The sequence below is a fragment of the Panulirus ornatus genome, chromosome 12 (genome assembly GCF_036320965.1).
Source record: "Panulirus ornatus isolate Po-2019 chromosome 12, ASM3632096v1, whole genome shotgun sequence".
Lineage (NCBI taxonomy): Eukaryota > Metazoa > Arthropoda > Malacostraca > Decapoda > Palinuridae > Panulirus > Panulirus ornatus.
This window is the reverse complement of record NC_092235.1, coordinates 26907603-26930804: the sequence shown is the minus strand read 5'-3', so window position 1 is coordinate 26930804 and position 23202 is coordinate 26907603. Positions and strand designations below refer to the sequence as shown.

Sequence of the window (23202 nt, the reverse complement as noted above, 5' to 3'; positions counted from 1 at the left end):
ACATGTCCACACACACACATATACATACCTATACATCTCAACATATACATGTATACACACACAGACATATACATATATACACATGTACATAATTCATACTGTCTGCCCTTATTCCTTCCCGTCGCCACCCCGCCACACATTAAATGAAAAACCCCCTCCCCCCGCCTGTGCGTGAGGTAGCGCTAGGAAAAGACAACAAAGGCCACATTTGTTCACACTCAGTCTCTAGCTGAAACCACAGCTCCCTTTCCACATCCAGGCCCCACAAAATTTTCCATGGTTTACCCCAGACGCTTCACATGTATAGGTATGTATGTGTGCATGTGTGGACTTGTATGTATATACATGTGTGTGTGGGTGGGTTGTGCCATTCTTTCATCTGTTTCCCTGTGCTACCTTGCTAACGCAGGAGACAGTGACAAAGTATACTGAATAAATAAACAAATGAATAAAAATATATGGACTCTTGCTTTTAAAACAGTACTTTTCATTTTAAGTTTTTCTTCATCCTATTATCTTGAAGATGACAGAAACAGATTATGATTTTACTTCTTTCAAAACTTTTCATGTGGTATTGTTTATAGTTTCCTTGATTGCTCTGCATTTATTATTCATTGTTAAGCATCATGATATACCTAACAGGATGCTTTTTCATTCATGCAGTGTTATATGTTTATATATTTTGAATATATTAAGAAGTAACTTAGAAATGTGAAAGACACTAATAATTCCCCATTACTTTGATATATCCAGATGCAAAATGGATCGGTCGTAGGAGAAGTAGAGTTTGAAGATACAGTCTGTGCCAACCAGAAGGATATGAAGATCATAAGCCATACTCACTTACTGTCAGAATTAAGGACAGTAATCATTAACCTGACAGATTCAATGATGTCCATGAATAGAGCACCAGATATGGCAGAGACAGTGGTAGATTTCCTGATGAATATATCTTCAAACTTGTTGATGAATATGGCAGGAGTTTTTCATATTATGTAAGTAGAACATTTTATAGTTTTTGAGCTGTTGAGTAGCACTCTACAATGACTTTTTATGATAACTCAAAAAGATTAATACCTCATAACAAGATTGTGGGTAGGTTGGGCCATTCTTTTGTCTGTTTCCTTGCACTACCTCGCTAATGCAGGAGACAACGACAAAGTATAATAGATGAATATAAAAACAAGATTGTATTCAAGGATTCATTAAAGCACCTGTATGGTTTAGGTTTGGCAATGTTTTGGCATTTTTTAAAGTTTTCAGGACACTGAAAATGTTTAAGTAGAATATGCTGTACTTGAAAAGTGCAATAGTGATATTTGTTATTGCCAATATGTTCATACTAGGAAGGAGTTTTACACTTGTAAATCTCCACATCTGAACCTCTTTCTTCTGCCATGCACTTCCTGTTGCGTCCTGTTGTTGATTAGTTCCTCCCTACCTCAAAGAACTGTTATTGACATTACTTTTATTGAGAAACTTTAAAGTTGTTATCGTTGTTTCCCAATTTATTTATTTCTTCCAAGTTCACAGTGAGGTCAACACCTCTCTTTGTGATGGTCATTTAATTCATTTTATTTCCAGCCAGAATGTGTGCTTCTTAAATTAAACATTTTAGTTATGTATATCTGAGATGAAAGGGGATTTTGTATGATTGCTGCATGCTGTTAGATCAAGTAGTAATGTCATATAGCTTTGATATTTTCCAGGACATAAAGATTCCAGATTTAATGTTCTAGGATTACTTAGGGTTGCAACTCTTTGTTTGACTTTGTAGAACTAATTTTATCAGTCAAAAATATTTATTATGTTCTGAACTTTTATTAACTAAATAACAAAGATTTGCGCTACCTCGCAAACGCGGGAGACAGCGACAAAGTATAATAAATAAATAAATATAAATAAACAAAGATTTTAGAGAAGCATTGTAGAAAAGTGTATGAGTAGTTGGTTGACAGCCAATGACCAAGGAGTAATATTACCAGTACTACCCGCCTCAGTATGAGAAGGGTTCATGATAGCTGCATAGTGAGCCAGCACATCATCGGTCGACAAGTTGCAATTCCTTGACCCAGGTAGCTCTCTTTTCTTTCAGCCTCACCCACGCGCAGACTACCGTCATTTTGTCCTTAAACTTACCATCTCTTTGTCACACATACACACATAATGCTCGACAACACTTAACTCGCACAGCTCACTCTTCATGACTCTAGATTTTCCTGCAGCAAACACCATGCGCTAGCCCTGCCTTTTGGCAAAATGGCAGGAGCTATAGATAGAAGTAGTAGGTAGCACATTTAGGCAGGAGTATTAGGTAGAAGTATTAGATAGGAACATTAGGCAGGAGTATTAGGTAGAAATAGTCAGTAGGAACCTTAAGTAGGAACCCCTGCAGGCACCGTGCTCATGTTGCCCTCTGCCAGTGGCCTGTAAAGGGTGAGGCACTGTAGGCTAAGAAGCAGCACTGGAGTTCACTGGCTATGAAGACTACATTGCTGGAGCTACCCCATTGAGGGATTTCCAGGAAGGAACAAGTGTTAGAGATGTATATAACTTGATAGATTAAGGAAAAGATAGAATTACACAGATGCTTGTCACCAGAAAAGCCTTGAAATTATGATTTAGGCATTGGTAGACAGTTAGCTATTTTAGCTAGTGTCAGGGTACTTGTTTCTGTATTTGTGTGTCATTACCTAATTGTGATTATCTATATGCATTATAGGGAATTTTGAATCGTGTGGACTTTGTCTGTCTGTTAAGCTCTTTTTGTTCTCATACTTCTTTTTGATATCCCTGGGGATAGGGGAGAAAGAATACTTCCCACGTATTCCCTGCGTGTCGTAGAAGGCGACTAAAAGGGGAGGGAGCGGGGGGCTGGAAATCCTCCCCTCTTGTTTTTTTTTTTTTTTTAATTTTCCAAAAGAAGGAACAGAGAACGAGGCCAGGTGAGGATATTCCCTCAGAGGCCCAGTCCTCTGTTCTTAATGCTACCTTGCTAACGCGGGAAATGGCGAATAGTTTGAAAGGAAAAAGAAACTTCTTTTTGAATTATATTTACTTTATTCCTTGTGTTTTTTACACTGTTTACAGATAGACTAACAACCCTCAGATGGTCATATGTCAGTGTCTTGTCTATTTAAAGCATTCCAATCATGTACACAATGGACAGGCTTACTGCCTGTGGCTATGCTTGTAAAAGCCCTCAGAGCTTTCTTCTTAGTTTACACTGAAATAAGTCTTTTACAGTCTTTATTTTTTCAAGGTTATTACATTACTCAGGAAACTTTATTTCAGTGGATTTAAGCAACATCATAGAAACCCACAAAGGCTTGTAGAATATTTTCATGTGTCAAAGGTAATGTGCTCAGTGTGGAGTGTAAAAGAGAAGGAAGTTAGAGATGACCTTATTCATATTGCATTTTCCATCAGTTAGATTTGATATTACCTTCTGCTACAGCATAAAAAAAAATCTTATTTTTTGTTGTAATGCTGTACTTCCAAACTAATTAACACGTATCACCCAAAAGGGCGTAGAATTAATACACTTGCAATGACCAATTTACAGAAAAACACCAACCTGCTCTTTCATCTTGTCAAGAGAAGAGCTTGCTGTTCCCCTGCAGAATGTGGCAACCTGGCTTCTTGTAATTCAGAAACACTTAGAACAGTGGAATAATTATGTTGATTTGGTCTGTGATATTGCCAGAACCAACTTCACTCAAACCCTGATAACACTTCTACAGGAATTCCATTGGGAGGATGATATGAAATATGTAAGTTATGCCAAATATACATATATGTTTATTCATTTATGTATTTATTTATTTATTTATTATACTTAATCGTTGTCTTCCATGTTAGCAAGGTAGCACAAGGAAACAGACGAAAGAATGGCCCAACCCACCCACATACACATGTATATACATAAATGCCCACATATGCACAGATACATACAAATACATTTCAGTGTATACATACATATACATACACAGACATATACATATATACACATGTACACATTCGTACTTGCTGCCTTCACCCATTCCTGTCGCCACCCTGCCACACATGGCACACACACACACACACACACACACACACACACACACACACACACACACACACACAGCAAGGTAGTGCTAGGAAAAGACAAAAAAGGCCAGATTCGTTCACACTCAGTCTCTAGCTGTCATGTATAACACACCGAAACCACAGCTCCCTTTCCACATCCAGGCCCCACAGAACTTGGTTTACCCAACTGCTTCACATGCCTTGGTTCGATCCATTGACAGCACATCGACCCCAGTATACCACCTTGTTCCAGTTCACTCTATTCCTTGTGCCCCTTTCATCCTCCTGTATGTTCAGGTCCTGATTGTTCAAAATCTTTATCATTCCATCCTTCCACCTCCAGTTTGGTCTCCCGCTTCTCCTCGTTCCCTCCACCTCTGACACATATATCCTCTTTGTCAATCTTTCCTCACTCATTCTCTCCATTTGACCAAACCATTTCAACACACCCTCTTCTGCTCTCTCAACCACACTCTTTTTATTACCACACATCTCTCTTACCCTTTCATTGCTCACTTGATCAAACCACCTCACACCACATATTGTCTTCAAACATCTCATTCCAAACACATCCACCCTCCTCCACACAACCCTATCTATAGCCCACACCTTACAACCATATAACCTTGTTGGAACCACTATTCCTTCAAACATACCCATTTTTGCTCTCTGAGATAATGTTCTTGCCTTCCACACATTCTTCGGTGCTCCCAGAACCTTCGCCCCCTCCCCCACCCTGTGACTCACTTCTGCTTTCATATGTATATATATATTCATTTATATTTATTTATTATACTTTGTCGCTGTCTCCCGCGTTAGTGATATAGCACAAGGAAACATATTAAAGAATAGCCCAACCCACCCACATACATATGTATATACATAAACGCCCACACACACACTTCTACGTACCTATACATTTCAACATATACATACATATACACACACAGACATATACATATATACACATGTACATATTCATACTTGCTGCCTTCATCCATTCCCATCGCCACCCTGCCACACATGAAATGGAACACACACACACACACACACACACACACACACACACACACACACACACACACACACACACCCAGCATGTGTGAGAGGTAGTGCTAGGAAAAGACAACAAAGGCCACATTCGTTCACACTCAGTCTCTGGCTGTCATGTGTAATGCACTGAAACCACAGCTCCCGTTCCACATCCAGGCCCCACAAAACTTTCCATGGTTTACCCCAGATGCTTCACATGCCCTTTTTCAGTCCATTGACAGCACGTTGTCCCCAGTATACCACATCGTCACAATTCACTCTATTCCTTGCATTCCTTTCACCCTCGTGTATGTTCAGGCCCCGATCACTCAAAATCTTTTTCACTCCATATATGATAAATATGAAATAGAATATAGATCTTATTATTATTATTATTATCATTTTATTTATTTATTTTGCTTTGTCACTGTCTTTGTCGCTTCATATTATATTATTATACTTAATTGCTTCATGTGCCTTTGTGATGTTGTCTTAAAAAGACAGTGACCTCATATGCACTTGTCCACTCTCTGGCTGTCATGTTTAATGTACTGAAATTAGAGCAAACCAATCACAGCCAAGTCCCAAAGACTGTTCCATGGTTTACTTTGATAATTTCTTTTGTGCTGGTTCAGTCCATTAACAGCACATCACCACTGATGTACCACATCAATCAAAGTCACTTTATCCTATGGAGGCCTCTCACATTTTTGAATGTTAAGGTTGTAAAACTCCTTTACCCTATACTTAATTTTCTTGTTCTCCCGCTCCCCTTGTGTATTTGTGGTGCTGTAACTATTTTCTTGTCAATATCCAAATTGTGAACTGGTGCTTGGTCAGCTCTGTTGTTTTTACACTTACCATGTTTCCATCAGATCTTCACATATCTAGTACATTTTCTTCTCTTCAGCACTTTAGCACTTTTCTTCAGTAGTTCATCAGTTGTTTCCCAATACTTCTGACATATCCCCTACTTTCCTATTGCATTACTCATATTGTATTAATCCACTTCTTCAACACTTATATTAGTTTTGTACATCTCTAGCACTGCTTTATCTCTTCTTTGTATTTCTGATAGTTTCATATATTTTGAAAAATCTTGACAGTCATCCAAAACTTGAGCACTTCAGCAACCATTTTTTAAGGGCTTTTGTTTCACCTTATACTCTTGTAGTATTATTATCTACATCATTTTCCATGTCTTATTCCCATAAAAAAGTCATTGGAACACACGTGCTACAGTAACTCAACCTTTGTGTTTGATTGCTTTGGTTAGTGTATTTCATTTAAGTGGTGCCCAATCTTTTTGAATCTCTTATCACTAACGACACCTGTTGCTTCATCATCTATACCACCTTACAGTGCCCTACCTTTTTTAATCTTATCACTAACAACTGTTGCTCCATCATCTGTACCACTTTACATTTAAAAGTCTTAGTTTAGCATAGTAAAGTACTTTTGACTTAGGTGATAAGTTTATGACATTATTTAACACAAGAATGGCATTTAAGATGAATTGTCCAACACTCTTGAACATATGAATATATTCATATTCATTTCTTCTTAAGATTAAGATTTGAAAGCGAACACCATTGGTCAGCTTGATAATGCTTGTATACTTCTAGTAGGGTGCATACTGACAATTAGAGATGGACAGATGTAGTGAGAGATTTTGTTAAGGCTAAGTATATTTCAAAGGAAGATGTTTTGAAAATGATTTGGTACTGTATGCAGTTCAAGCATTTTGTGTATGAAGGTGGTATGAGTAAAGACCTTGATCTCAATTGACACATCAGCTCAGTGTGTAAAGTGAAAAAGTAAGAAGTGTTTAATGAGTGTAGAATTTCATCTTTGACACCCTGGACATAGCTTGATGATTTAGTAAAAATGGATGGGGTCGGTGATGTTGCAAAGGCTGCGAGTGCCTGATCCATGTCATTGAAATGGGAATGGGATGTTGACAATAGATAGATAGATTATTGGATGGAAATATTTTTTCAATTGATCATTCTCTTTCCCTCGAGGGTGATGCATTTGATTTGAGGGGTTGCAACATTACATACAAGACATTTCTCCATCAAAGCTAAGCTTGTTTTTGTTACATAGCAGTCTTATAAGTAAAAACAGAAGACAGTAGCTTGATGAATGTATAATATCTACTCAACTGCTCTACTCTGATTTTAGAAGACCAGCACAGTTGTACAGTTTTCACTGTTTTGCAAAGAGATGTTCTTTATTGTACACAAACCTTTATAAGCTAAACATTCTTGCCTTGGAATGTACTTCATCATTTGATGTTAGTGGTAAGATCAACTACTGTTTATGGTTTCTGATACTGTAGAAAGTGCTTCAAGTTTCTGATCTCTTTTTTTTTTCCAGATTATGATTGGTAACAAGGGTAGAAACACCTCTTTCAGCTGCCAATTTGTCTTCAACCAGTCTGCTTACATAATTGAACAGGTATAATGTATTCTGAAGAGAACATTTATTAATATTTTTTAAATGACGTTGATGTGTCAATAGAGTAAGATGGGTAGTATTGCATACAGTTATTTGTGGTAGTAGTATTATTATATGTCAGCTACCAGTTCGTGTTCAACCAGTCTGCTAACAAAAGTGAATAGGTATGATGTACTTTGTTGTTACATTGCTGTGCCAGTGAAGTAAGATAGGTAGTATTGCATACCATTATTTTTGGTAATATTATTATCGTAGAATTTTTGACTCATGTTCCAAAAAGTTAAACAGGACATTATAAAATTGTCAGCCAAAGTGCACAGTTATTCATTAACATGGATTATTTGAGACTGCAAAAAATCAACCCACAACATAACCTGAAGCATGTGTTCTTCATTTGCCAGGGGTGAGCCTGCAACCCTCCTACACTGTAAGGAATTCTGCCAGTGAATTGAATTACTTTTTTACTTCATTTAGGGGTAGTAAATTTCCCAGAATTCAACCATATATATGAATTAGGGAAATTGGTCACATATTATAAGGCTAAACCTTGCTGTAGTGAGGCTTCAGATCTTGGCACACAAATTTCTGTCTGTTCAAATCATCTGACTATTAGTTGCATTGAATAGGAATCAAAGAGAACATTAGCCCTATTCATTAATCTGCAGCATGTTTCACACACTTCTCTTTCCATAAATGTATCTCAAATTTGACTTTCTGATGTGATTGAATGACTGCTTTGAATAGTCTCTGTTTTGTATAGTAACTGATATGGCACAGGCAAAATGTACCTCAATCAAGCTCTTTATAGCATATTAACAGTAAGATATAGAAATATGTATCAAGAGAAAAGTCAGATACTTGAGTGAGCATATCATTGTTCCTCCCTCCTTCCTAGTAAGCAAACCTCACATTCACATCATCACTGAGATGACTTTCTGATAAGATGAAATGGCTGCATTGCTCTGTAACAGTGCTGATTTTAGTTATACAGTGGTTGTGGTACAGTAATTATAAAACATAAAAAAATGCCCAAGAGCCAGTTTTTCTCTTAGAGATTATAAGAGGAAAGATGAATTGCTCATAAGCTGTGATTATGATGGATCATTAGAGTAGCTAAATTGCTGAATACCAGCTAATTGAGAAAAAAATGTCCTTCAGTAAATATATAATGGTTAGAGTACTTGTTCTGAGACTTTTCTCTTCATCTGTATGATACCTGCCTGTATCCTCATTCATAGCAAAGTTGCACTTTTATGTACTTATTGATTAGTCGTAATTAATTAGTCTCAGTAACCTGAGAAAAAGAAATTGGAACATTTATTGGGGCTTTCTTTGAGATTATTTGGTGTTCAGAAAAGCAAAGTAGTTCCACCTGTTTTGGCTCAGAAATTGAGATATGCTTTAGCATATAATTTGATAAATTTACATATAAGTAAAGAAAAAGAGAAAGCACTAGAATACAGAGAAATAGGGAGCAGATGTGTTTGGAAAAACTATTGCAAAAATATGTATTTTGAAAATTTTATGAAAAATAGAGGTATCTTTCTTTCAAGCATATTTTAAGATTTTGATAATATCCCCCAGGTAGAGGCTATAGTAACATACTACTTGAAAAATGAATCAGCTCAGATTCATCTTCACACATGCTTTGTATCTGCTTCCAACTCTACTACTGGGCTGCAGTTCCGTGGGTGAGTGATTCACTCACCAAATTATCCTTTATCACTCTGGTAACCCCAGAAGTTTCCAGACTACATTTTTTTTCACTGTGTGAAAAAGAGAGCAATTGAAAGACATGTTGAGAGAATATTGATGAACCTCAGAGAATAAGGAAATGTTTTGAGAGATGAATAGTGTGAGAACAAACTGGAGCAACAGTGAGGAGGAGCAGATGGGGAAATGGTCACAAGCAAAGAATAGGTAATAGAGAGATGGAGCAAATAATTTGATGGGTAGTTGAATGTTGCAGATGGTTAGGTGTTAGGTGTGTAGTCTTGTGTAAGAAGTATTGTAGCAAAATGAAGAGGGAATGAGACTGAAGTTGAGTTTCTCAAGATAATAGTTGATAGTCTTTATTAGCTAGTCAGCCTTTGCATGGCTCAAGATGAGGTGCATGAGAATGGGAAGAATGCATTTATAGTGCCCCATATAAAGGCAAGGGAACAAATGTGCATGCTCAAATTGCAGAGATGTAAGTCTGATAAGTATACCTGGTGAGGTACAGTATATTGGAAATTGGTGATCGAGAGAATGGTGGGAATCACAGGATATGTGATTTTTTGTAGAGGAGCCTTGTGGCTTCAAGGGAGGTAGATAATATATGGATCAGGTGTTTACTTTGAAGAATTTGTAACAGAAATACTTGGAGAAAAAATCAACTGTATGTAGCTTTTATGAATCTGGAGAAAGTGTATGATAGGATTGACAAGGAGGACTTGTGGAAGTTGCTATAACAAGTGGATTAAATGAAAAGTCATTAAATGCTGTGTGTTGTTTTTATGAGGATGTTAGGACATATGCGTGGGTAGAAAGGGAGGAGAATGAGTGGTTGTCTGTTAAGGTGGGTGTGTGTCAAGGACATGTGATGTTATGATTGTTCTTTAATCTGGTTATGAATGGGGTAGTGAGCAAGGTAAGTGCAAGGGTCTCATAGTAATGGTTGAGTCACAGTAAAGTCAGGGTAGAAGGGCATATGAGGTGAATCAGATGCTTTTTGCAGATGGCGAAACACTTTGTGGTAAACTCCACACAGTGCAAGTGTTCTTCACACTACACTTCAGTTCTTTCCATTCACTATAGCTTTTGGTGCACTCCAGTTTTTCTTCTATGGAAGATTCTAATATCATTTTAAGCTTTTGTTGTATCATTCTTATTTTTAGGTACTTAAATTCATCAACAAATTCCAATTTTTCCTCCCATCATCTGCATAAAGCAACTGATTCAGCAGTATGCTTTTGTCTTACCTCTCTCATCTCATGTAATACCTCTTTCAGAAGAATTTCAAAGAACCATGATGATGTGTTATGGCATACTTAATCTTTGTATACAACTAACTAATGGTGGTCTAGATTTTCTGTTGTCTTTCATGCATGTTTAGACAGTAGTAGTAATGGGAGTATCATGTTCCTCAAAATCTAGAAAAATAGGTTACCACTTACTACTGTCATGGAGATTTTGTGTTACAGACTTTTGAATGCTGTTGGAGACTTACTTAGTTCATCTTCAGGCAAGAATATGACAGAGGCACTATCAGTTGCTGTCACATCCTTGCCTGGTGCCTCTTCAGCTTTCCGAACCCTTGGCTCCAGAGTGGCAGTAATGGTTCCCTTTGTACAAATTCTTGTGAAGGACTATGAAGCAACTTTAAATTTCAGTACTGAAATTATAACCATCATTAAGAATGACTTGCTTGTGGATGTTAATCGAGTAAGTATAGTATCAGATAAGGAGTACTACGAGGAAACCTTTTCTTAATTTCACCATATAGAGTGCCATGTTGCTTTGTTTGGTCTAGTAAATATTAAGTTGCAGAGATGATAGGCTATTAGTTGTAGCTCTATTATGTTATGATGCAGAAGGAATATGTCAAAACTACTTGCCAATTTTGACTTCTTAGGTCATGTTGATGGCTTATTTGATTTTAGATTTATGGAATAGAGTCTCACAACTTTGCAAGCCTGATCTCATCACCTGAGAACATGAAGAGGTGGTTACAGATAAAGAATAAAGGAGATAAGGACAATATTGTCAAGAGGAGTACACAAGATATGCCTCTGGAGACACTCTACCAAGCCATTCAGACCATGGGAGAGGAAGTCTTTGCTGAAAGTATTTTAAGAAATGTTAATTACACCTACCTTCTTGCTGAGGTAAGAAGTATTGTTTGAATGATTATGTATTATATTGATATTTTTTCTCATTTTTTGATATGATCACATTTTGTGAATGCATCCAATCTCTTGGTGTCATTTGTAATTCAGTGAAAGGAGAGTATGTCATCCATTGCCAAACCCAACAGATTACATAATGGTTTACTCTGACTCTTTGTTACAACTTGGTTTAGATCATTTATAGCACATTTACCCAATAGCTTTTTCTACTCATCACGTGTCTCTCCTTAATGTTCAGGTTCCAATATGCCAAAGCCTCCTTTTCTCCATCATTCCATCTTATCAGTTCCCCCCAAGTCTTTGTCAGTTTCCCTTCTCTTACCTTATGCCTATGCCTGAATCATTTTATCACACCTTGATAAGGTCTCTCAGTCAGACTACTGCCTATTACACCTCCTTTTGACAGTGTTGTTTCTCACACCATCAATAAGCCTCACACTACATATTCAGACATTACATTTTCAGCACATCTCATTACATTTTCAGCACATCTTTCTTCCTCCTGTCCTTTACATTCAAGATCCAAGACTTTGCATTCATGCAATGCTGCTGGAACTACTATATCTTCTAACATACCCATCTTTGGCCTTATGTTACAACATCTTCCTGGCACTACTCCACAACATACCCAAGACTTTAACCACTCTTCCAGTCTGTGATTCAATTTAGCTACCATGGTTCCATTTACTGCCACATCCAATCCCATGTACCTAAAGCACTCAACTTCTTCCAGGTCCTCCCTGTGTAAACTCATGCTCAAAATGCCTTAGCTCACCCCCTACTGCCTTTCATTACCTTATATTAAGTTTTCTAATTTTACATGCCTATATGTAATGGCAGTAGCAATGGGTTAAAGATGTTTGGGTTTTCAAACAGGGCAAACAATGTAGAAATGGGAATATTGGAATAGGTAAGGAGAATGATATGAGAGCGTTTTTGAAAAATCACTTAAGGTAAGTTGAGGGGAGAACAAGTGTAAGACTGAAGGATTAAATCAAATATGTTGATTGTGATATGATTGTTTAATTTCTTTTTCACTGTAAATTATATTACCTGACTGGAGATTTTTTGGGGCATATTTTTATGTGGTTAAGACAGACCATTGTATTCTTGCTAAGATTGACACTATTATATGGGTTCAGTTCTGAAATACTGAAAAGTTCTCATATTATAATTCTTACAGATAGATAACATGAGGATGCAAGCTCTTCTGTCTTCTGATTGGTTGGATCCTTTGCTGATGCACATGAATACTGCTGTGGCCAGCCTGTCAGAACTTACCAGCTTAGGAGCTGTTATGGACCTAAACAAAGTGAGTTTTTGTTCATAACAATGCCACTGACAGAGTTCTGAAATATTTTGATACTTGAAGATATCTCCTGTTTTCATAATTTTTATATGTGTATGTAGAATATTTATAAAAAAAAAAATACTTGTTCATCATATTCCATGAGAGTGAGATAGTGTCAGGTACTTTCAAAGAATGCCCTTATATTCTCACATCTGCTCTAGCTGACATGTAAAATGCATCAACCCCAGAGCCCCTCTATCAACAATACTGTTGTTTTCCCAGACCCTGTTTCAGTTCAATGACAACACATCACCCCCTATAATCTGATTCTTTTTATCCTGTGAATGCTTCTCACCCTCATGAATGATGAGTCCAGTTGCTCAAAACCTCTTTCACTCCAACCTTCCATTTTCCCTTAGTCAGTCTCTCTTCACTTGTCCTCACCATGTATCCAAACCATTTCAGCACACAGTGCTTTGCTCTCTCAGTTATCTGCTGCTTAGTGTGACTGCTCTCTCGTAATCTGTCATCCCTTATATGACCAACATGCTTTAAGTCGTGTATTATAACAGGCATTTCATTTTCAATACGTCCACCCATTCTGTTCTTGTGCATTCAGGGCCTAAGACTCTCATTTTACAAAACTGTTGGAACTATTGTACCTTGACACGTACCTAACATCGCCGTAACAAACACTAACCTTTCCTTCCACATACAACTCATGCATTCAGGACCTTGACTTCCTCTTCCACTTGACTAACTTCAGTCCTCATAGTTCCATCTGCTGCCAAGTCCATGCCCAGCTACCTACAGCACCTCACTTTCTTGAGGTCCTACCCATTCAGACTCTACACCCAAATCATCCTCTCCACACCCTCTGCTGCACTTTATTACCCTTCTTTTTTTGACATTAATTCCCAGCTTCCTCCACATACTCTTTCATACTCAGACACCAGCTTCTGGAGATTTTTCCCTGTTGTTTACTACCAGAGTTGTATTTTCTGCAAACAACAATTGATTTTCATCCCATACCTACCCATCTCTCCAACATTACAAACATTGATTCTGCATATCACAGGAGACCTCATATCCATGATGCAACTTGCATAGTAAGGACATTGAATTTCTACTCCTCAGTTGTCCTACACTTGCCTCACAAAAACAGACACACACTAACATCAATTTTCTTAGACACCCAAGGGATTCCAGGCAGAGGAAAATAAGCTGATAGACATATGTACTATTTTCATACATATTTGCCATTTCCTGTTAGCAAGATAACTTAAGGAACAGATGAATGAGTCTTTAAGCCTTCTCTGTTCCTTTTTTTGGAAAAGGAAAAGAGGAGGGAAGGATTTCAAGTCTCTCACTCCCACCCCATTTAGTAGCTTTCTACGACACACAAATAATATGTATGTGGGAAATGGTGATCAAATATGATAGAATAAGATATATAAATAAGATATACATACACATGTATATACATGAATGCCCACACACACACACATATACATACCTATACATTTCAATGTATACATAAATATACATACACAGACATATACATATACACATGTACATATTCATACATGCTGCCTTCATCCATTCGTGCCGCCACCCCGCCACACATGAAATGGCATCCCCCTCCCCCTGCGTGCGTGTGAGGTAGCGCTAGGTAAGGACAACAAAGGCCACATTCGTCCACACTCAGACTCTAGCTGTCATGTGTAATGCACCAAAACCTCAGCTCCCTATCCACATCCAGGCCCCACAAAACTTTCCATGGTTTATCCCTGACGCTTCACATGCCCTGGTTCAATCCATTGACAGCACGTCGACCCTGGTACACCACATCATTCCAATTCACTCTGTTCCTTGCACGCCTTTCTCCCTCCTGTATGTTCAGGCCCTGCTCGCTCAAAATCTTTTTCACTCCATCCTTTCACCTCCAGTTTGGTCTCCCACTTCTCCTTGTTCCGTCCACCTCTGACAAACTCACACACACACACACACACACACACACACATATATATATATATATATATATATATATATATATATATATATATATATATATATATATATATATATATATATATATATATAATGTAATGGATAGAGTTGTGCGCAGGAGGATGGATGTGCTGGAAATGAGATGTTTGAGGACAATGTGTGGTGTGAGGTGGTTTGATCGAGTAAGTAACGTAAGGGTAAGAGAGATGAGTGGAAATAAAAAGAGCGTGGTTGAGAGAGCAGAAGAGGGTGTTTTGAAATGGTTTGGGCACATGGAGAGAATGAGTGAGGAAAGATTGATCAAGAGGATATATGTGTCAGAGGTGGAGGGAACGAGGAGAAGTGGGAGACCAAATTGGAGGTGGAAAGATGGAGTGAAAAAGATTTTGTGTGATCGGGGCCTGAACACGCAGGAGGGTGAAAGGAGGACAAGGAATAGAGTGAATTTGATCGATGTGGTATACCGGGGTTGATGTGCTGTCAGTGGATTGAATCAAGGCATGTGAAGCGTCTGGGGTAAACCATGGAAAGCTGTGTAGGTATGTATATTTGCGGGTGTGGACGTATGTATATACATGTGTATGGGGGTGGGTTGGGCCATTTCTTTCGTCTGTTTCCTTGCGCTACCTCGCAAACGCGGGAGACAGCGGCAAAAAAAAAAAAAAAAAATAATGGATAATGTGCAAGTGTATGGGAAGCATTAGTTAGGTGGAATGCCTGAATATCAAGAAAATGCACATTAGAAAAAGTAAATGAATAGAAAATCACCCATTATTTGCTTAGGGAAAGAAAGCATATTTTAGGGTTTTCCCTATGTGTTCTGTTTTTTCTCAGATTGCAATGGGACAAGTTGACCCAGTGACCTTCCTGACGGGTTCAGTGCAGCTGCTGCAAATGAAGTTGTGGAATGACGTGTCTCAGAGGTATGCAGCATAGGAGATATGGTTAGAGTTGTAATACCCAAGTACTTGTAGACCTTAACTGCAACAAGTGTTATCAACGTTTATGTAAAGATTGTTCAGTTTTATAATGGGTAAATGGTCTGTGAAGATGACTAAAGATTGTTCCGTTTTATAATGGGTAAACGGTCTGTGAAAATGACTGCTGTGCCTTGCCACTCCTACAGGAAGTAAGTGACAACACTTTACTCACACAGCTCATTCATTGTTACACTAAATTTTCCTGTGATGAGTTCTGTGTGCTTTAGCCCTGCTTTTGGCAAAATTGAAAGAGGAATAGATAGAAGTAGTAGGTAGGAACATTAGACAGGAGCATTAGGCAAAAGTACTAGGAAGGAACATTAGACAGGAGCATTAGGTAAAAGTAGTAGGTTAGAGCATCAGGCAGTAGTTGCTTAAAACATTAGGTAGGAGCCTCTGGAAACACTGCACTGGAGTTGCCCCTTGCCAGTGTATCAAGTGTGAGGCACTGGAGTTCACCAGTTATGGAGACTCTTTTGCCATGGCCACACCCTTGAGGGAGTTCCTGAAGGGAATGGGCATCAGTGATATAGATAGGGAGATAGATAGGGTTATGGTCAGTTTGGCTAGGTATTAATGAAAATCTTTTGCACACACAAGTTTGCCATCCATTTGAATCCTCTTTGCTAAAGTAACCGTTTTCACTTGAAGGGTGCTACCTTTTTCAAATTATTTGCTGAAATACATGTTTTATATGTGAAGTACCAATATCTGCATCTCCTATTTGCACTTTAGCTTTGGTGGCATTCTGGGAGAAATGATACCAGTTATTGCTGGTTCAGAGCTGGAAGATGATCTTCAGAAGGTACTTGATGGCATCAGCGGTCTTCAGGCAGCCAAGAACTTGGCTCTAGTTGACTTTACCAGTAAGTGGCATTTCCTGTTTTTCTCTCCGTTTTTGCATGGTAACTTATGTCAAGCACAGCAGTCTTATAGGTGCTTACCAGGGTTATACAATGTAGTAATCTTGTTTTAACAGACTTCAGTTCTAGAAATTATTGAATGATCTTAATAATTGGCCTCCAGACCATGGACTAATTATATATGATCACATATTTTTATTTTTTACTTAATTGTTCTTGTAAACTTAAAAGATGAAAGACTTTTATTGTATTTTTTATACATATAGAATGAAAACTTTATGCATTTGATATGCAGTTTACTTTGAAGAAGGTATGTCAATACGTTGGTGATGAGACAGAATCCATCGTTACATATTTACATATAATAGTTAAGTATGTGAATATATATTGGGAAGTATTAATACCTTACCACCGTTACTACCTGAACAGTACCAATGACAGGACTCATCGCTAATTGGACAGACATGCAGCAGTACTTGGAGGATGTCCTTATGATGGATCTGCATGTTATTGATGCTCTTAAGCACTCAAAATTGAACCTCATGGCGGTGAGTAATGACAGCACAAGGTATTTTGTAAGGTAAGAAAGAAGGTGGTGCATTTGGAAGAGAAAGAGAAGATAAATATTTTATTTGTCTTGTGAATAGACTCAGATATACATACTTGACTTTAGCAGTTCTGTTTTATATTTTTACAGTGGAGTAGAATTGCAAAGAATGTACTGTAATGTATGTGTGCTGGATAGATGGGTGTAGTTATGTTTTCGCTTTTGATTTCTTGTCATTTTGTAAATCTTACTGCTGTCCCTCAGTTACTGTCTTTGGAGGATGTCACCCTTGAAGAAGTTGTGTGTGAGAGAAATCAGGTGGAAAGTGTGGTCACTCTTCCAAAGGATACCCAAGTAACTCCAGCAAACATCAGTAACTCTCTCTGTAACTCAAATTACTCTCAAGGTCTTGCTGCAACCTTCTTGCAACATCTTGATCTTGCTCCCTTGATTGTTACGGTAAGATTGGTGTTACAGATTTGTTCCCAAGGAATTCTGGTGAAAAAATATGATTTTACTAATGATAACAGTATTTTCAGATTTAAAGTGAGAATTATTTATTTTATTTTTTATTATACTTTGTCGCTGTCTCCCGCGTTTGCGAGGTAGCGCAAGGAAACAGACGAAAGAAATGGCCCAACCCACCCCCATACACATGTATATACATACGTCCACACACGCACATATACATACCTACACAGCTTTCCATGGTTTACCCCAGACGCTTCACATGCCTTGATTCAATCCACTGACAGCACGTCAACCCCGGTATACCACATCGCTCCAATTCACTCTATTCCTTGCCCTCCTTTCACCCTCCTGCATGTTCAGGCCCCGATCACACAAAATCTTTTTCACTCCATCTTTCCACCTCCAATTTGGTCTCCCTCTTCTCCTCGTTCCCTCCACCTCCGACACATATATCCTCTTGGTCAATCTTTCCTCACTCATTCTCTCCATGTGCCCAAACCATTTCAAAACACCCTCTTCTGCTCTCTCAACCACGCTCTTTTTATTTCCACACATCTCTCTTACCCTTACGTTACTCACTCGATCAAACCACCTCACACCACACATTGTCCTCAAACATCTCATTTCCAGCACATCCATCCTCCTGAGCACAACTCTATCCATAGCCCATGCCTCGCAACCATACAACATTGTTGGAACCACTATTCCTTCAAACATACCCAATTTTGCTTTCTGAGATAATGTTCTCGACTTCCACACATTCTTCAAGGCCCCCAGAATTTTCGCCACCTCCCCCATCCTATGATCCACTTCCGCTTCCATGGTTCCATCCGCTGCCAGATCCACTCCCAGATATCTAAAACACTTCACTTCCTCCAGTTTTTCTCCATTCAAACTCACCTCCCAATTGACTTGACCCTCAACCCTACTGTACCTAATAACCTTGCTCTTATTCACATTTACTCTTAACTTTCTTCTTCCACACACTTTACCAAACTCAGTCAACAGCTTCTGCAGTTTCTCACATGAATCAGCCACCAGCGCTGTATCATCAGCGAACAACAACTGACTCACTTCCCAAGCTCTCTCATCCCCAACAGACTTCATACTTGCCCCTCTTTCCAAAACTCTTGCATTTACCTCCCTAACCCCATCCATAAACAAATTAAACAACCATGGAGACACCACACACCCCTGCCACAAACCTACATTCACTGAGAACCAATCACTTTCCCCTCTTCCTACACGTACACATGCCTTACATCCTCAATAAAAACTTTTCACTGCTTCTGACAACTTTCCTCCCACACCATATATTCTTAATACCTTCCACAGAGCATCTCTATCAACTCTATCATATGCCTTCTCCAGATCCATAAATGCTACATACAAATCCATTTGCTTTTCTAAGTATTTCTCACATACATTCTTCAAAGCAAACACCTGATCCACACATCCTCTACCACTTCTGAAACCACACTGCTCTTCCCCAATCTGATGCTCTGTACATGCCTTCACCCTCTCAATCAATACCCTCCCATATAATTTACCAGGAATACTCAACAAACTTATACCTCTGTAATTTGAGCACTCACTCTTATCCCCTTTGCCTTTGTACAATGGCACTATGCACGCATTCCGCAGACTGATGATGACAAAACACATCGTCATCTTTGATATTTTAAGGTGTGGCAAAGTTAAATAAACAGAAAGAATGTCTGAAGAAGATTCTCTAAGTATCAGTATGCTTTGAATCCTATAAATGTGCATTACAATGTACACATATAAAAGAAATACGAAAAATGCAGTTTGAAGTCAGATGTTCCACAATTGAGATTTTAGATGTTAGATTTATATGTATTGATTTCATTAGTCTCTTTTATGTACTTATCACTATGTTGGGAACACATGCCATTGATTTGCTTGATGACAAGCAGTTTACACCCCTTTGGATTTGACTTTATCCTTGATTTTCAAATTTTTTTCATACAAGTTCACCATATCCTGTGTGCATGAGGTAGCACAAAGAACAGATGACAACTTTAGAGGGAAGAATCCTCTCTTGGCTCCTTTCTATGTTCCTTCTTTTGGAAAATAATGCAGGAGGGAGGATTTCTATTCCCCTGCTTCCACATGGCTCTTTTAGTTGACTTCCATGACACGGCAGTATTCTTTCTTCCCATCCCTTACCCCCTTGATATCATTTTTATTTGTCATTTACTGCTTGATCAAAGTCTTGCATTACATCAACCCTTCTTGGCTAATGCATATTTTTGAGTTTTGCTTGTGTATCTCTCTCTGACACAAATGAGCCCAGTAACATAACTAGTAAAGGCAATTGTTGCAACAACATGCTAAAACTTTATATCCCCTCATTGCTTTTTTCATTGCAGGATCTTTGTAGTTAAACTTTCCAATTATTAGAATACTTAGTCTGTTAGTTATTTTGAAAAATTTTATGTTGTCCCTGCTGCTTCCTATCATGATAGAGAGGTAATTGTCTTAATTGTTAACTCATTGTTCAGTTACAGATAAGGACCAATAGATTTTCACATTGTTCATAGTGAACTTTTCTGTATTTTGTCAGACTTAGTGACTGGAAGCATTGAAAGCAATAATTGTATGTATGATATGTGTCAAAGGTGGAGGGAACGAGGAGAAGTGGGAGACCAAATTGGAGGTGGAAGGATGGAGTGAAAAAGATTTTGAGTGATCGGGGCCTGAACATGCAGGAGGGTGAAAGGCAAGGAATAGAGTAAATTGGATCGATGTGGTATACCTGGGTTGATGTGCTGTCAGTGGGTTGAATCAGGGCATGTGAAGCGGCTGGGGTAAACCATGGAAAGCTGTGTAGGTATGTATATTTGCGTGTGTGGACGTATGTATATACATGTGTATGGGGGTGGGTTGGGCCATTTCTTTCGTCTGTTTCTTTGCGCTACCTCGCAAACGCGGGAGACAGCGACAAAGCAAAAAAAAAAAAGAAAAAAAAATGTCTGTGTATGTATATATATGTATACGTTGAGATGTATAGGTATGTATATTTGCGTGGATGGACGTGTATGTATATACATGTGTATGTGGGTGGGTTGGGCCATTCTTTCGTCTGTTTCCTTGTGCTACCTCGCTAATGTGGGAGACAGCGACAAAGCAAAATAAATAAATAAATATAAATGATAAAAAGAAAGTCAAATTATTGTTTTTCTAGGCTTGAATGTTCCACAGGGGTTTTTAAAGCATGCTAAATTTATAACCTCAATTTATGAAAGAATGGAATGGTTAGCATTTTTGAATTGGTACCCTTTTTGAATTAAAGCTAGCTGTACTAGGAGTTCCATAATAGTCAAGTTTGGAGTTTGGCATGAGCTGATGACCCTTAGGTTAGGAGGCAAGTGCTATAAGTTTTTAAATGCCACCTCCCCAGATATGTATATTGTGTTCATCATTTGTTATTTTCATGATTGTACAATCTCAGGACTCTCTTTATGGGGTTCCTGCAGCATCAAGATTACACTTCCTGAAGGAGGAGAATTTCAAAGACTCTTTAGAGTGAGAAGGTTCACGATAAGACTTTACTTTTTTCTATCAATTGATGATGATACTGCCACGTTGAAGGTGACATCTTGCTTGTGTGGTTGTAACTACTTGCAGGCAGTCTGGCGATTCCATTTGATATTTACTATCAGTATACAGATGCTTTGTAAATGTGCTGAATGAAATGAATTGGAGAGTGAAGGATTTCCTTTCCCATTTTCACCCCTGCTCTCTACTCTGATCTATACCTTCACATTTATTGTTTTTGTACCAATATGGCTTTTTTCCATCATTTATTAAGTTTCATTCTCATTTCTCTACTAATTGAGTTATTTCCTAATGGATGTTTACCCTTTGCAGCAGTCTGTACCATTTAGATGGTCAGCTTTTATAATTGGAGAAGATTCTGCATGGAATGCTGTTCTTTGAAATGCAATTAAAAACTAACTTCCTTCCTTCACAGTTGACAAAACTGGGGCTAAACTCAAGCCTGTCATCCCATGGCATGACTCTGGAGCAGGTGATGGAATCAATGAACACCCTGGTTGAGGCCTCCCATGTCCTGCCAACCCTCTCATCCACCTTCAAGACTCTTCATGATCTCACAGATTTCCTCAGAGAAGTGCAGGTGTCTGAAAATTTGGTGGACAACGACACACAGTCCATCTTGAGAGATTTTTCATGTGAGCCTAGTTTATTAATGTTTACTTCTCTTTTAATTCTACATATTTTGTAGAAAAACGTTCTTAGTTTTGTCATTCTCTTTGTGTTTATGGATTGTTTATGTAAGTTTGGTTTTTGTACATCATAGTAGATTGTGGACCCTAGCCCATGACCTGACATGTCTTGATGATAGGAAGTATACATTGCATGGAATGGAATCCACCTACCAGAAACGGTGGTCACCTTATCCTTTATGACTGGCCACTAAGCATTTGCCAGTCTTGACTAAGTGCACTGAAATCTGCCAACTGAGTTTGTAGTTGGTCTAATTGCTAGTTAATCCCAGTCCCCAGTACTCATCTGCAGGCCACAAACCAAATGGCTTGATGAGATCAACTTGATTTTGCTAAATTTAGTAAGTTAGCCACTGAGAAGCAGTTGTTTTGCTCTTCTGCTGTAAATTAAAGAGAAACTCATTCAAAAAAGACTTTTCTTATTCTATTTTGAATATCCTGGCTGCTGGAGTTAAAACTTTATTTTATTTATTTATCTATTGTTTATTTTTTTCATTATACTTGCACACCATTTCCTGCGTCAGCAAGGTAGTGACAGGAAACAGACAAAGAAAGAATGGCCCATCCACTCATATGCACATGTGTATACATAAATGCACATATACATATCAGTATATACACACATACATGCATACACATGCACAGACATGTACATATAAACACACGTACATATTCATACTTGCTTGCCCTCATCCATTCCTAGCACTACCCTGCCTAACAGGAAACGGCTTCACTACCCCCTGCTTCAGTGTGTTATAGCCAGGAAAACAGACAAAGAAGGCCACTGTGTAATGCACTGATACCACTGCTTATCCACATCCAGGCCTCACAAACCAATCCATGGTTTATCCCAGACGTTTCACATGCCCAAGTTCAGTCCATTGACAGTATGTTGACCCCGGTATACCATATTGTTCCAATTCACTCTGTTCCTGGCATGCCTCCCACCCTCCTGTATGTTCAGACTCAAAATCTTTTTCACTCCATGTTTCCACCTCCAGTTTGGTCTCTCTCTTCTTGTTCCCTCCACCTCTGACACATATCCTCTTTGTCAACCTTTCCTCACTCATTCTCTCCATATGTCTTCACCATTTCAACACACCTTCAGCTCTCAACCATTTTTTCTGTTTTATATATTTATATTCCTTTTTCTTTTTTTTCAAGAGAAAGGTCAACTTGCGGCTTATATATCTGTAATAGATTCTGCAGCTACTCGTACAGTACTGGTTTCACTAGTCTGACAAGGCTGTGAGGTTTCTTAGGTAAAGACTCTACAAACATTTTTAATTTGCTAAACCTTTGAGGACTGTACAAGTTGT

General features: G+C 38.3%; 1 protein-coding gene across 1 annotated transcript in view; it reads left to right on the top strand.

Moving 5' to 3' along the window:
- Nucleotides 1–23202, top strand: part of LOC139751921 (uncharacterized) — a 217934-nt gene that overhangs the window by 109699 nt on the left and 85033 nt on the right. Inside the window, 12 exon segments of the mRNA XM_071667621.1 lie at nucleotides 754–995; nucleotides 3566–3773; nucleotides 7480–7560; nucleotides 9145–9251; nucleotides 10746–10986; nucleotides 11205–11429; nucleotides 12634–12762; nucleotides 15586–15674; nucleotides 16467–16597; nucleotides 17024–17142; nucleotides 17406–17600; nucleotides 21610–21829. Coding sequence (XP_071523722.1) covers nucleotides 754–995; nucleotides 3566–3773; nucleotides 7480–7560; nucleotides 9145–9251; nucleotides 10746–10986; nucleotides 11205–11429; nucleotides 12634–12762; nucleotides 15586–15674; nucleotides 16467–16597; nucleotides 17024–17142; nucleotides 17406–17600; nucleotides 21610–21829 — 1987 coding nt within the window.